This window comes from Gallus gallus, chromosome 3 (genome assembly GCF_016699485.2).
Source record: "Gallus gallus isolate bGalGal1 chromosome 3, bGalGal1.mat.broiler.GRCg7b, whole genome shotgun sequence".
Classification (NCBI taxonomy): domain Eukaryota; kingdom Metazoa; phylum Chordata; class Aves; order Galliformes; family Phasianidae; genus Gallus; species Gallus gallus.
The window spans coordinates 2,357,901-2,373,017 of record NC_052534.1 but is presented as its reverse complement, the minus strand read 5'-3'; the positions used below and the strand labels follow the sequence as shown (position 1 = coordinate 2,373,017).

The window sequence follows — 15,117 nt, the reverse complement described above, 5'->3', positions numbered from 1 at the left end:
TTTAGAGCAACTTGATTTTAAAAGCCTCTTCTCCCTCTCTCTATTTCCACATTCACATGGCTTTCTCCAAAAAACAGGATAGTATAGTTACTCACTCACCTCTCTAATATTTCTTTCTAGTGGCATACATGTAGTTCAACTGTGTTATGCTTTTGGTGCTTGCAGAGTGTCAAATAGGAAGGTGTATGCTGATAAAAATGTGCTTGAATGTTTGTTGGGAAAGTGCCTGTTATATGCTGTTCACATTTCTGATACTAAATAATTAAGATCAACGCTTCCCATCTGTGATTATTTTTGTAGGCTTTATTTCAGTGATGTAGTCAAGAAACGTTAGTGTTCCTTTGCAAGCTACTTGTTGTTGCTATGTTTTTGTTGGTTTTTTTTTGAGTTTTTATATGACATTTTTCAGTAATTTGCTTCATCTTACCCAGTACTGAGCTAGCATGTTTTTGTAGCTGCATGGTGGATTGTGATAGGAATAGACTGGTTGGGTAAATAAGATTTTGTTTTGGGCGTGAGGTTACTTTGCTGTGCGTTTGGTTCCTGAATCTGGATGAACCTGTGGTTATCAAGTATTGCACCTCAGCCCTAGCTTAAAATGTTTCTAGGATTTTAACAGTGTTCCTTTGGGGAGGCATTCTTTAAGAGCTACCAGGAAATGTGTACACTGTAGTTTTCTTCTGGAATTTTTACAATAATGAGTGGAATTCTGGTATTAATATTCACCTTTTGTAAATGCAGTTCAGAAACAACAGGTTTTATCAGAAACAGACACTTCTGCTCATTTCTTCAGTCTTGTGAAATATCTGGACAAATTAATGTTAAAAGTGCTTGAGTTTAATTTTTTGAAACTAAAACATCTGTTTTAAAAGTACATTAATTGATTGTGAATTTTATTAAAAGTCCAGGGTGAAATTAATGAAGCCTAGAGGTTGTCTAGCTTAATATTTTGTGTAGGTTTCCAGCAAGGGAAAGATTTAGAGGCAATTAAACTAACATGTCCGCTCCCTTCATTTCTCTTTTTGCCTTTTCCTTTTGCTGTCCCAGTTACTAAATCCACCACAGAGAACTGATAGATGTTATTTCAAAGATGAATGTTCTCACTGCTTAAGTGTCAAGGCCTTAAATGGATTGTTTGTAGAATAGTTCTTTGTACAGCTGCTTTCATATTGGAGGGAAGAGCATACCTATACCTTGATCATAATGTAAGCTTTCTACTGAAAATTGAGTTCCTGCTAGATTATATGATGTGTAGTGATATCATGTAGTAGTTGTATAATAATTTGCAAATCAGTCTGTGGAAGAGTACTTCTTTCTTTTGAAGAATACAGACTATATTACAGGATTTTTAATATAGCTGTAAATCAAAATGAAACCACATTGAAAAATGCTGAAGACTATACTTCTCAGTTTTGTTGTAAAAAGTTGTTCTGGATTGCTCTGCTTTTTTGTTTGTGTGAGGTTCTGAAATTGCTTGTGAGTTAAGGTGTTCAGTCTGTTTTCAAGTGTGAAGAAACATATTCAAGGAAAACTGCTAGACAAAAAAATCTTGTCTTTGAGAATACACGTATTAAAAAAGGGCATTCCTTCAGAAGAGTAATCTGTTATTTCTCAGAAGAGCACTGCTGCAGACTAAAGAGTTGTTATACTTCTTTAATAAGATGGCATAGGAGCCAACTCAAGGAAGAGTTCTCTTTCTTTCCTTTGGGGGTAGCCAGAATACAATGTATAACTCTGAATACAGTGTCCAATGGATATTGTGTCACACGGAGCAGTGTGTCTTGTGTCCTGAATTAGCAATGCCTGTGAATCTGACAGTGTTTGCCTGGGGTTTGTTGTCAAACATACAGATCTAACAATCCAGATCCAAGAAGAAACTAAGTGGTGCTGGAAGAAAATTACTTCAATTGAGTTATAACTCTGGTGTTAACTCTGAAGCATTTTTCAGAGATGTTTTTTTCTCTTTACATTTTATAGTCAGAAATGTCTCTATTCAGGTCTCCTACATCCAATGGGTGAATGTTCAGTCGCGTGACCAGGTCTGTCTACCTTTTTTATGAGCAGAATGAAAACTGATGCTTTTTGGCTGTATGCTGGTCACATAGCAGGATACTTTCAACCACAGTAGGGCAAAAGCAGTACAAAGCAGTAAGAGTTAAGCTGGAAGCAAACAGGCTGTAAAGGAGGGAGTGTTTTTGCAAGTGACATTGAGTGTTCAAGAGTGTGTGCTGGGAAAATGGTGTAAGACAAATGGTAAATTTTGATTTTGAATTCTATCACAGCTCCTTATGACTGTGTATACACTGTAGGTTTATTACTTCCCAGAAGGCAACATAGTCCTTATGTTGGTTGTTACTGATGAAGAACCAAATTAATGTATTTTCCTACCATGCAGTTTGCATGTGAAATAAGAGTAAAGACCATAAAGAGAAGAAATCAAACTGATTGCTCACATCTTACGAGTGGATCTATATGTGAGCCCTCTGTTATTCTAGTCTTGCAGCTGATGCCAAGACTAGTGGTCTAACAACATGAAAAGTCACAGGGCTACAAGCTCTTGAGCTATAAGGACAATACCACTGTAGTCACTTCTGCTTGTCAACACGGAGACAGATGGATAAGAGCATTGTTCAGAGCCATTTCGGTCTTCAAGGGATACTGATAGATATATTCAATTGAATAACAGCTTCAGCTGTAATATCTGCAAGATCCCACATGAAAATGTGCAAGACCTTCATGAAAACGTTTCTTCGTATTTTATTAGAAACCACATTCTGAGTGAATGTGTAGAACGCATACTGTGAAGTTTGGTTTGGGGTTGGTGTCTTTGAAGTTTTATGAGTAATGGTTAATTTTATTTATTTATTAAATGAGGCTGTTGGAAGTTAAATAAAAGCAAAACAGACCCGGTGTACCTTTTTTGTACTCTTCTCTGAACAGATACTCATACTGACTTTACCTTGGTTTATTAACAAGTAAGTCATAAGTTGGATCTTGCAAACTAGTTACTTCATAACTGTTTTGGGTATGTTACTTTTTTCAAACCATATTTCAAAGAGCATTAGAATAGAATGAGGCAGTACAGGAATTCATCTGCAGCAATCAGGCAGTTCAGAACAACTGTGGAATTGGCAGTATGCCCCAAAAAAGTGAATTCTATTTTGAATTGCCTACAAGGCAATCCTTTTTTACCTAAAGAAACCCATTTTCTTATAGTTCTAAGACTGACAATCTTTGTAATTCACAATAATAGTGGCTGTATTTGCAGCACAGGTAGTAGTGGTAAAAGAAATAACTATTCCTGTAGTCCTCTAAGACACCCCTTCTCTCTTGTGTGTGTGTGACAGAGCACTTTTATTTCAGTGTCATTTAAACTCAAGACTGTGCTTTAAATACTGGAATGTGTTTTAATTGCTTTCCTGTGCCAAAATCTGGAATAACAAACAGTTGCTTGAAAGGAAGGAATAAAAAGGAGCTTATACGCTAGTTTCCAGTCTGGGCAGTTAGTTTTGGAATTTATAACTTTTATTTTGGAAAATTCAGATTCCTTGTCTTGTTCTGTTTGAATATTTCATTATGGATTGTCAATGATTGTCCATTGCTGTGGATGGGACAAAATGAAGATTTTAAAGCATCTGTGTGCTATCTGTATCTGTGAGTATGACCATGTCATACATAGGTTTTTGAAACTATATAAATTGCTGTTTATTCTGGAAAATCTAAAAAATGTTTAAGTGCTTTTCTTACAAAAATCATTTACATCACCCCTGCCTTTAGTTACATTTGCAAACTCAGAAGTTGTTCTGGAATTTTATTATAAACTCAGATGGAATAGCAGTTTTATTTTTATCAAAAACTTCCTTCTGTGATGTCTGAAAGTAGTCCTCTGGTGGTCTTTGAACTCTTAAGCAATAAAAAAAAAAAATGGTGTAATTATTGTTTGCGTGTTTGCTGACAATTTAGAGGGATAAATGGGAAATATTGATGTTTGGCATTAGTCTTCCTGCTGAAGAAAAAAGTATGGAGAACAGTGAATGAATGTGTTGTGTTCAGAAACACTTTTTATGCTTACCACAATTACAGATGTTAATTTAAATGAAGTGGTGTGCTAGGGAAGAGTACTGGATATTTATTATAGAAAGTTAATTTTACATATATTTCTTCCCCTCTTTTTTTTTTTTTTTTTTTTTAAACCAAAAACCTTCTATCTCTAGGTCAATTGCAAAAGAGCTTGCAGACTGGCTTATCAGCAACAATGTAATTGAACACATTTTTGGACCAAACATACACATTGAGGTTTGTATAAAATTATGTCTATTATTTTTGGTGTAAATGCTGAGGAATAACTTGTTCTAGTAAATCTTTCCTCAATATGTTTTCACTTTGCAGATCATCAAACAGTGCCAAGTGATTCTGAATTTTCTTGCAGCCGAAGGGAGACTTAGTACTCAACATATAGACTGTATTTGGGCTGCAGCACAGGTATATGTGATTTTATTTAATAATTGCAGAAGTAGTACAAAAATTGGGAAATGGCAAGTTTATTTTATTTTACATTCATAAAGCTGAGTTCCTTGAAATTTTCATTGTTTATTGTAATGTTTAGCTTACCACATTTTGAGTTAGGAAACTTCCACAATTAATTTTTCTCATTAGTTGCTAAGATTTTACTAAGCTATTTCTATACATATCGAAGTCAGTGTTTTCACCAAGAGTAGAGACAAAGATTGTAAGATACTTCTACTTCTGTAGAAAGTGGCCTTGCTCCTGCTTCATGTGACTTCCACTTCACTACTTGGTGAGAATCAGGTGGTGAAAAATGCAGCAGTGAAGTTCATAGGTGTGAGCTAGTGCTAAAGTCTACAGAATGCAGTAAGATTTTACTTTTTGATTGATCGGCCTGGAAATTCTGATAGGCTTTTTTTTCCTTCAGAAAATTATATTATTTTACTAATTTGTATGTATTATTGGGCTGTTTCTTTTAAATTATGGAGGTTTCTTTTTCCTTAGGAGATTTGAATACAGTGGTCAGACATTCTGATAATTTGCTGTATGAACTTCATCCATGGTTTCATTCTACTTTTATAATATATTAAAATAAATAAATAAAGTCCACACACACACACACAAAAAAAAAGAAAGAAACCTGAAGTTTTCAGTATTAATTTTCCAGAAAAAAAATACACAGAAAATGAAGGACAGAACAGATATATGGAACTTACTTTTACTCAAGTTACAGTTGAAAGGTTTCTTCTTTTTTTCTGTTCAGCAGTGTTAATGTCTATTTAGTTTCATTCAAATACTGCTGTAAACATTCTGTAAACTTTGTAGTCCATTGTCATTATGAAATTCAGCTGAAATGTTATTATGCTTATTATGATATTATTCACTCTAACAGGCTTTAACAATTGTCTGTATCAGGTTAATAGTTATTTCAATTTTATGATGTTGGCTCACAATGTCAGAGGAGGATGTTGATGATATGCCAGTAGAGGCTTAACCTTCTGACAGTATTCCGTTACATTTTATTGTCATGTGACAGATGGCAGCAGAGGGGTAATTGACAAAATCACATCTGACAAGGAAGTGTGTATGTAACAAAGGTGTGTCACTGAATTCCTCCACACATAAAAAGTGGCACCCATTGGCATTCTTTGACAGTTGCTGAAGGTCTAATAAAGACCAAAAAGTGCATGCAAACACCATGAGGCATGGGGTGGTGAGTTTCTGCAGTGGTGACAACGTGAACGACAATCCATGTTCTAGATAGCTGTGCAGATCATTACAAATACGACACGCAGGCTTTTATTCATTTGTGGTGAAAACGCACAGCTAATGGTGGTGATTATGTTGAAGAGTAGTGTTATGCAGCTGATAATTTGCTCTAGCAAATAGTGTTATTGTTCTCTTCATATCTGTTGTTGTTTCTGTGGAAATAATTAGGAGACATTACTTTCAGAGCACATATGTGTACTTAAATCTGCTTTGCTGTTCTCACACATACGCTAGTTCACACTAGCATTGGCACTCTAGTTTTTCTCTTACATTGTTTTAAAAATGTAATTATCCATATGATACTTATTTTAAAGTCTGCATGCCCGTTTTAATTTAATGATATTTTCAAAACGTGTTCCATATCAGAATTAAGTTATCCCCGGATTACTTTATGTAAAAGGTTTAAACCTCTAACTTCTGAAAGGGTTAAGCTATGGACTAAAAGAATCACAGAATTCTTGGAGTTGGAAATGACCTTTGAAGGTCATATAGTCCAAGACCTTGAACAGTTTGTTATTCATTCTTTCAACAAATTGTTTGGCAAAGCAATTCTCTGAATTAAAGCAGATTATCTAAGAACTGCTCTGATATTTGTTATATTTAAATGCAACCTTGTATAGATTCTGCATGATTTCATTCTAGTTTCAATAAATATAGGAAAGAGCCTGTACCCCATGAACTCCTTACATATTTTATATTACAGGAAGGAAAAGTAAAATGAATAAATAAGGAGAAAAAACACCCATTGGCATTTATCTGATAACCAACATTAGCAATGTTGTTTTTTTCTAAGAGCATCTTCTGACATTATTTTATTCTTTGAGATTCCAACGTCCTTGTGAGCATAATGAAACTCGTTGACTTTGGAGCAGCGTTTAACCTAAGAAATATTTATGTGTACTGTCACATTTAAACTTAAATAGTGTAGTTAGCTATCGTATTTTTTGACATCTATTATGACAAAGACAAAGAAAAGTCCTAAACATGACAGTTCTCTCTGGCTTACGTTAGTCTGTTTATTTTTACTTAACAGTTGCTTGTCAGTTAATCCTGGTAAATACTATTCTCCTCAAGTTTTAATATATTCACTAAGATTTCAGATGTTTTCTTTAAGTTAAACTGCAGACATAATTTGTTCTTTTGCCCAAAGCTCCTACTGGAACTAAAACTGAAGAAGATACGTGGTGTTTTTACATCTGATATCACTAAACTTTGCATGCTTTGGAATGTAAAAATTCAGTCAAAATTGAAAGTCTGATGTTTAGAGCTATTGGACAAATGTTTATTAAGAATTTGTGCAAAGAAGATGTTTAATCCTTTCAGTTTTATCCATGTCTTTCTTCAGTGAAACTTGTTATATTCTGTTTGTACATTGTAGCTAAAGCATTGCAGTCGTTACATACACGATTTGTTTCCTTCTTTGATCAAAAACTTGGACCCTGTCCCACTTAGGCATCTTCTTAACCTAGTCTCGACTCTTCATCCAAGCGCTCACACTGAGCAGGTAAAGATGAACAAAATTACTGTAACAAGAAATTATGTTCGTATTTTAATTAGGAGTTATGTGTTTATCATTTAAAAGGAAAGTATGAAAGTAATACGCACTAATGCATAAGAATGTACGTGAGTAAAACTATTGGGTTTCTTCAAGTATGCTTTTCTTGCTTCACAGTTAGTTTTTTCAGAGGCTTTTAAAATCTACATAATGATAAATAGTATTATATATTATAAAATAATAAGTATATTAAGTATATATAATAGTCTATGTGTGAAGTTAAAAAAATGTTTCATAGTATATATCTTTTTTTTCTCCATTTGTTTATTTTGTTGCATTTATTTTGTAGCATTGGCATACTGAAAGATTAGCAATATATCTTTGCATACAAAACTTGCTGCTGCTTCATGGCACTGTTACCTGATTTTCTTTGTAGACATTGTATTTGGCATCAATGCTTATAAAAGCACTGTGGAACAATGCACTAGCAGCTAAAGCTCAGCTGTCAAAACAAAGCTCTTTTGCATCTTTACTCAGTACTAATCTACCTATAGGAAACAAAAAAGGTATGTATTTATCCCATTCAATATGGTAGTTAAAGTTTTAATTTATGTATCCTCCTTTTGAAGTATTTAAAAAAAAAAAAAAGGTCCTGCTGGCATATTTTTCAAGCAGAAGATAAAATAAAGCAGAATAATGATGAAGGCATGTTGTGGTTTAACCCAGCAAACAGCTAAGTACCATGGAACTGTTGCTCAGTCCTCCAGCCTGGGACAGGAGAAGAGAGAGGGGGAGGGAAGAATTAGAATTAGTAGAATTCATTAGTTGAGATGAAAACTACCTCCTAATTCAAAAGGAAGAGAGAAATAGTAGTATTTATTTATTTATTTATTTATGTGTATTTACAAAGCAAGCAATCCATAACATAATTGCTCACCACTGGCAGATGCCCAGCCAGTTTCTGAGCAGAGGCTGCCTTCCCCAGTCAATTCCCCTGTCAATTCCCCTGAGTTTTATTGTTTTTTCCAAATGATGTCAGTATTGTGTGCAATATCCCTTTGACCTGGTTTGGTCCTCTCCCAGCAGCTTGGCCCTCCCTAGCACCCTCTCTGGCAAGATAATTCAAGAAGCTGAAATGTCCTTGGCTCTCTCTGTACAGTACTGCTCAGCAACAACTAAAACATTTGTGTGTTATCAACAGTATTTATCTCTCAAGGACAAAACATAGCATCACACCAGACACTATGAACAAAATCCACTGTATATATCTAACTTAGAGTGTATTTTTCTTTTGTCTTTATTTTACTAGTTCACTACTTCTGATCTGGTGAACAGCTGTAATTTTATAACTACATCAAATATTACAAAAGTTTATCTGATTTTTGCCTTGCTGTTGATATTACTTGCTATTTCTGTTTTTTTCTCTATTTGAGTTTGTATTTCCATGCAGTCATTACTAAAGGTGCTTCCATACTGTAGTTCAACTAGCTTTTCTTACTGCTGATTTTTATGAATGATGGGCAGCTATAGACTGGCAAAAAGAATCTTAGTTACTGATTTTCCATTCTGCTTTTTTGCTTCAGAAGAGGATCTCAGAAGAGCAGCCCCTTCACCTTGTAAGTATAGATTTAGCAGAACACCATGATTTTATACAGTTGATGCTATGTTTTTATAGAGCTATAGAATTTGGGTAGAAGAAAAACTAGTACAAGTTTGAAAATATATTTTTTTGAAAATTAAATGAAAATTATATTTAGTGTAGAATCTAGCCAAGTGATGCATCTGTTTTATATGCTGGCACAAAAAGATATCAGAATAAAGATTTTGTCATAAAATGCATAGCGTTCTAAAAAGAATTTTTAGTGTTGAGGCATTCAGAATGTTTGAGTTGTCTTTTTTGTTCAAAGGTTTGTGGTTAGAATGTTTTTCATTTCAACATATGAAGCAGATGTATGAATATTTGTATTCCAATTAACACATAGTGCAAATTAACTAGGAAACGTGATTTTGAACTAGGGTCGCCAGCAGCAAGCCCTCAGAGTAGTGACAACAGTGACACCCATCAGAGTGGAGGCAGTGATATTGAAATGGAGGAGCAGCTTATTAACAGAACAAAACATGTACAACAGCGACTTTCAGATACAGAGGTAAGCACGTTAAATTTTAGTCTGTGAATTTTGTTGCTGAATTGCCTATTACTAGCTATGGAGATACCTTTTTTTTTCTGTATTTTTTTCAGAAGTTGAGCAGTTTTTGAGTTCCTTGAGTGAAAAAATGTTCTGATGTGGTTTTGTATGCAAAAGTGGGGAACCTTTACTTGTAGTCCAAATCTTCTTCGTCAGATACTGGAATGGGCTGACCAGGGAGGTGGTGGGGTCACTGTTCCGCATTTATGTTCCATAAATGTTTAGATGTTGTATTGAGGGACATTGTTTAGTGGGAAATATAGGTGGTAGGCAGACAGCTGGACTGGATGATCTTGAAACTTGGTGATTCTATGATTCTGTACATTGACCACAGCCTATTATGAATTTCATCATACAAAAATTAACTTCTTAATCTGAGTTTTGCACAGAGCATTTTGTCATTGCCAATGGAACTGTTAAAAAAAAAAAACTGAAAAAAATGAAAGAAAACTTTAGGTCTGACACAGAAACATAGAATCGCTCAGGTTGAAAAAGACCTTAAACATGTTCTTGTAAAGGAAGAATAATATTTGGATGATGATTATCGATTTTTGTATTTTCAACGGTGTTTTGTTTTCCTGCCAATCTGAAAAAAATAAAATCAGGAATCCATGCAAGGAAGCTCTGATGAGACAGCAAACAGTGGTGAGGATGGCAGTAGTGGTCCTGGTAGTAGCAGTGGCCACAGTGATGGATCCAGTAATGAGGCCAACTCCAGTCATGCAAGCCAGTCTGCTGAAAGTCCTGGCAGCGAAGTGCAGTCTGAAGACATTGCAGATATTGAAGCTCTCAAAGAGGAGGAGGATGAAGAGGAAGAAGATAGGAATCATAATCCCCAGAAAAACAGTAGGAGCACAGATATACGAAGCAGGAAACTGGAATCACAAACAGACATTTGTCTGGGAGATTCACAAGGGGTATCGGAGAGGAGCAGTACAAATAATGGGACGGGAAAGGACCATGTTTTTAACACTGACTCTGTAACGCCTGTGGATAATCGAATTAGAATACTGGATGCCTGTTCCCATGCTGAGGATGCAGACCATGACATGACAGGGGAAATGAGCACTGCTCACATTTCACAAGGGTCTCAAGATTCTTGTATAACACATACAGGAGACTTCCTTGGGGAAACTATTGGAAATGAATTATTTAACTGTCGACAGTTCATTGGTCCCCAGCATCACCACCATCATCACCATCACCATCATCATCATGATGGGTAGGTAGCTTGACATTTCTCCTGATTTCTCCTATAAGAGAAATAAAGGTGTTTGCAAAATATTCAAATCAGAAATTTGAGTGGTTGTTTTGCTATACTCCAGGATAACTGCCTGACAGCGATTATAGTTATCTCAGATAGCTACGTAGTAATCTGTTTTGTTGATGTGACTAGCTTTTTATCGAGATTTTTGTATTAAATAAGTAGAATAATATTGAATGTAATGTTGGAGTTGTTCTGTAGAATGCTGTTATTTAGCTAACGTTAAAGAAGTCAACACAGTCATGATGATGGAGAGATGTTTGTTTATAGTTGTTTCTCAAATTTATATGAAAATCTGTTACTCAGATGATTCAGTCTGATTTTAGCTGTAGAGAGATAATAGTTCACTTAAATTACTTTAGTTGTGTATTGCAATACATGCGTAAGCTATGCGTTGAATAAGTTGACTGCATATTAATGCTTTGGTTTTCTTCTAGAAGATGCTTTAATTCTCATCAGTCTGCTGTAAAGAACTTGATATTGTCAGTTCTAATGTTCCTCTTTTACAGGCATATGGTTGATGATATGCTCAGTGCAGATGATGTCAGTTGCAGTAGTTCTCAAGTCAGTGCAAAATCAGAGAAAAATATGGCTGACTTTGATGGGGAAGAGTCTGGCTGTGAAGAAGAGCTTGTACAGATTAATTCACATGCAGAGCTAACATCTCATCTTCAGCAGCATCTTCCCAACTTGGCCTCTATCTATCATGAACATCTTAGTCAAGGTAAAAGTAGTAAAAAAATAAAAATAAACAATGTACTTCCAGCTCAGTTTTGTATAATTTTAAGGTAGTCTCCAATAAATTTAGTAATCAAATTATTTTAACCATACACATGTGTAATTGTGAATAAAAAAGTAGTTTTCCAAAGAGAAAACAGTTTCTTATCAAAGGAATTCATTTTTGTGTCATGTTAGATACAACTGTCTTTAGCTTTTTTTTCCCTTTTTTAAATATCTACTGGAGCTTTTCGTGCAAATTCAAACAAAGGCACTAAGAGGCTTGACAAGATTTATTAAAGGAAAGTGCTACTGAAATGACTTTTTTTTTTTCCCTGAAACCTGACTTTTCTTCTGGTGGGTGAATCTTACAGTGATTTTATACATTTATCATCTTAAATGAATTAACCATAATGGGCTGTACAAAGGATAACTTCTGCAAAATGAGTTAAAATACAACTTGATATCTAGAGGAACTTTCATGAAAGGGCATTTTATGCTATTGTAACTATCAATGGCAAATATTTTTACTGTTCTTCAGGGTACAGTTTCAGTTGCCATTTATACAGCTTTACAAGAATTGTGTTATCTTTACATATGCTTTCATGGCAGCTTTGTTTATTGTTTAATCCACCTTCTAAATATAATGGAGGAGGATATGGTTAGTGGAGGGTTTGAAATCTGTTGCTGTTTTTCACTGGTCTGGCAGAACCAAGTTTGCTTTCTTCCAGCAGTCAAGAAAAGCAGTACTGTTTGTGTCTGTTCCTGAAATGTGGTTAAGTGTTTCTTCTTTAGGCATAGTATTTCTGAACTATAATTTTAGACACTGAAAATTAAGAAAGATACCTGTTTCAGAATGACATAGCGGGATATACTGCTAAAACTTCCTAGTTAAAACGTGTTCTAAATTGGCACTTTTTTTCCATATATTATTGTACGCTTTACTGAAGATTCAAATTATTATTTGAGCATGAAGCCTTCAGTGCAGGTTGTTTCTGACACACATAGTTTAGCATGTATAGTTAATGTTCTGCACACAATCTAAAATTCCAACTTGACTTTGCTGTTAAACGGAAATAATAACAAATAATAGGTAAATGAATGATACCAGCTAGCATCAGATAAATGAATGATGCCTGCTGTGACCACACATAAGAAAGAAAACATCTATCACTGTTTATGAAAACATGATAAGTTTCAAAAATAATACGCTTTAATACTCTATCGTATAAAATTCGGGGTTTTTTTTCTGTTTTTATTTAGATTTAGGATATATAAGTGTGAAAGGAATTTGTTGAAATGTGCTGCTTCTTTTTGCTTTCTAACAGTAATAATTAAAAAGATACCTCCCTTCAGTCCACAGTGCTACAGAAAAGCTTAAGAAATGTTTATATGAACTAAATCTAATTAAATTAATTAGATCTAATTAAATGAAAAAGGAATTGCACCTGTATCTGCTAAGTAGTTTTTTTGTTGTACCTGCACTGTTTTGTTGCACATAAATACTATCTTAACTACCCTGCTGGCTTCTTGCACTGTCATGACGTTTTGTCTTTCTTCTAAGAAATCATATGGCGAAAAAGGCTGTGAATGTTATGTTGCTGTATGCACTTGAAAATAGCCAAATGTACAAATAAAGCATGTTGTTCATGCACTGAGGGAATAATGTTTAGATAGTTCCTTCTAGTTGTTCAGTAATGGTCTTTATATTTTGTTCAGGACCAGCAGTTCATAAACATCAATATAATAGCAGTGCAGTGACGGACATTAATTTGGATAATGTTTGTAAGAAAGGAAATACCCTTTTGTGGGATCTGGTCCAGGATGAAGATGCAGTAAGTTGAATACCAGAAAAGAGTACTTTTTTAAAGAAAATAGATATGTTATTCAATGACTTTTTTTTCTACTTGCTGTAGATTCATCTTTCTGAAGGGTTAATAAATGAAGCAGAGAAGCTGCTCTGTTCTTTAGTATGCTGGTTCACTGACAGACAGATTCGAATGAGATTTATTGAAGGCTGCTTAGAAAATTTAGCAAACAACAGGTAACGGAAATTATATTTTGTACATTTATATTTTTTTCAACATATATAGGAAATCCAAGTTGAATATATCAGTTACTTAATTTTACAGGAAGGCAAGTTGAAACAGAAGTGGAAATATAAATGTATTTTTTTTAAGTGCTACAAATATGTCTGATGTCCCATTTTTCTATTCTGTCAATATCCTGAATTTCTCATGTTCTAGCATTTGTCTGTTCTCCATTCTAGCAGAAGTCACTGCCTTTCTACCAATTGGTAAAATCAAGTCCACATCTTAAGCAGTTGAGTACAAATTCAGATGCCTTAGTATAAGCATTTGGAACTGAATATTTAAATTTTGCATTTAAGTGACTGATGAACAGACAAGTTTTTAATACACCAAGTCTGTTATGGGATTTAATTTCTGTTAAGAATCAGCTAGAGGATTAAGATCTACCTTGGCGTTAATTCCTTTAATGCGAGCCAAAATTGTAAGATTGTACAGGTCAAAGACTGGCAAAAGGGTAATTCTGTTGATTCAACTAGTCAACTGCTAGATAAGCACCTGCAGTGTTTATTGTTACCTTTTCTCTAAGAACTGTATTTGTGAGATAACCTACAAGTATATGGAGATGCTAATAGCCATGTGAAGATATGAATTACAGGCATGAAAATTGACATCTATGTAGTGTTTATGCAGTTCTTGAGTTTTTGCAGACAGTAGTCCTGTAGTACACACCATTGTTAATCTGCTTCGAATTTTTAAGGGGGATTGATTTCTACTCTCTCATCTGTTTGTAGAAAAAATATATTTGTTTTGCTGAACTTTCCAAAGATATGTATTATGAACCTCAAAAATAAGAATTTATCTTCTGAAATTTAGATACTTTTGAATAAGTGAAATCTGTACTGTCTTACGTCAATACTTCTCTAACAGCTCTTTGTGTAAGGTATGATACATAAACAATTTGAAGTTCAGATAGAGGAAAGTGGTAAAACTTCATGCTGATATTTTCACATACTTTCAGTTAGCATTGCTGCTCATTAAAAAGGAGCTTCACAAAGTAATTCTATTGCTACTTTAATTCCGTAACAGTTATATTAGAGTCATTCTTTCTCTCTCCTTTAGATCAGTAGTAGTTTCACTTCGTCTTCTTCCAAAGTTATTTGGTACATTTCAGCAATTTGGGAGCAGTTATGATACACATTGGATAACAATGTAAGTAGATTCCCTACAAACACACTAAAACAACAGAAGTAATAACATTTAGGCGACTGCTTTGAGCTTTGCTCTTCTAGTGTGGTCCAAATTAGTAATGACCCAAGATGAAAATGTGTCAGATATCTGGCATAGTTGTATGAATTCATCTAATCAGGCCGAGTTTTATTCCTCATAAGCACTGCTGTTTTAACTAAGATGAAGACTAATTTTTTATTATTATTATTTTTTTTTTTTACTATTTTCCCCCAAACCCAGTCAAATTCTTGTCAGACAGTATTGGACATGCAGTAACAGTGTATTGTAAAATGTAGTAACTTGATGAGCATGATGAGCCCTTGAATCCCTCAAGGACAGAGAGGTCTTGACAAAATAAAGGACTGGGCAATCAGCAACCGTATGAAGTCCTATTCTACAGCTGGGACAGGATTGCTCTGGATG

General features: G+C 34.5%; 1 protein-coding gene across 10 annotated transcripts in view; it reads left to right on the top strand.

Moving 5' to 3' along the window:
* Positions 1–15,117, top strand: part of USP34 (ubiquitin specific peptidase 34) — a 140,953-nt gene that overhangs the window by 50,561 nt on the left and 75,275 nt on the right. For 9 of the 10 annotated variants that reach the window (XM_025148615.3, XM_046938654.1, XM_025148614.3 and 6 more), the window contains 11 exons: positions 4,215–4,296; positions 4,390–4,482; positions 7,154–7,279; positions 7,707–7,836; positions 8,854–8,886; positions 9,287–9,417; positions 10,062–10,678; positions 11,230–11,444; positions 13,157–13,272; positions 13,354–13,481; positions 14,587–14,676. In XM_025148615.3, coding sequence (XP_025004383.1) covers positions 4,215–4,296; positions 4,390–4,482; positions 7,154–7,279; positions 7,707–7,836; positions 8,854–8,886; positions 9,287–9,417; positions 10,062–10,678; positions 11,230–11,444; positions 13,157–13,272; positions 13,354–13,481; positions 14,587–14,676 — 1,761 coding nt within the window. Of the gene's footprint in view, positions 1–4,214; positions 4,297–4,389; positions 4,483–7,153; positions 7,280–7,706; positions 7,837–8,851; positions 8,887–9,286; positions 9,418–10,061; positions 10,679–11,229; positions 11,445–13,156; positions 13,273–13,353; positions 13,482–14,586; positions 14,677–15,117 lie in introns of those variants that run through there. The other variant, XM_025148619.3, reaches the window with a different exon arrangement.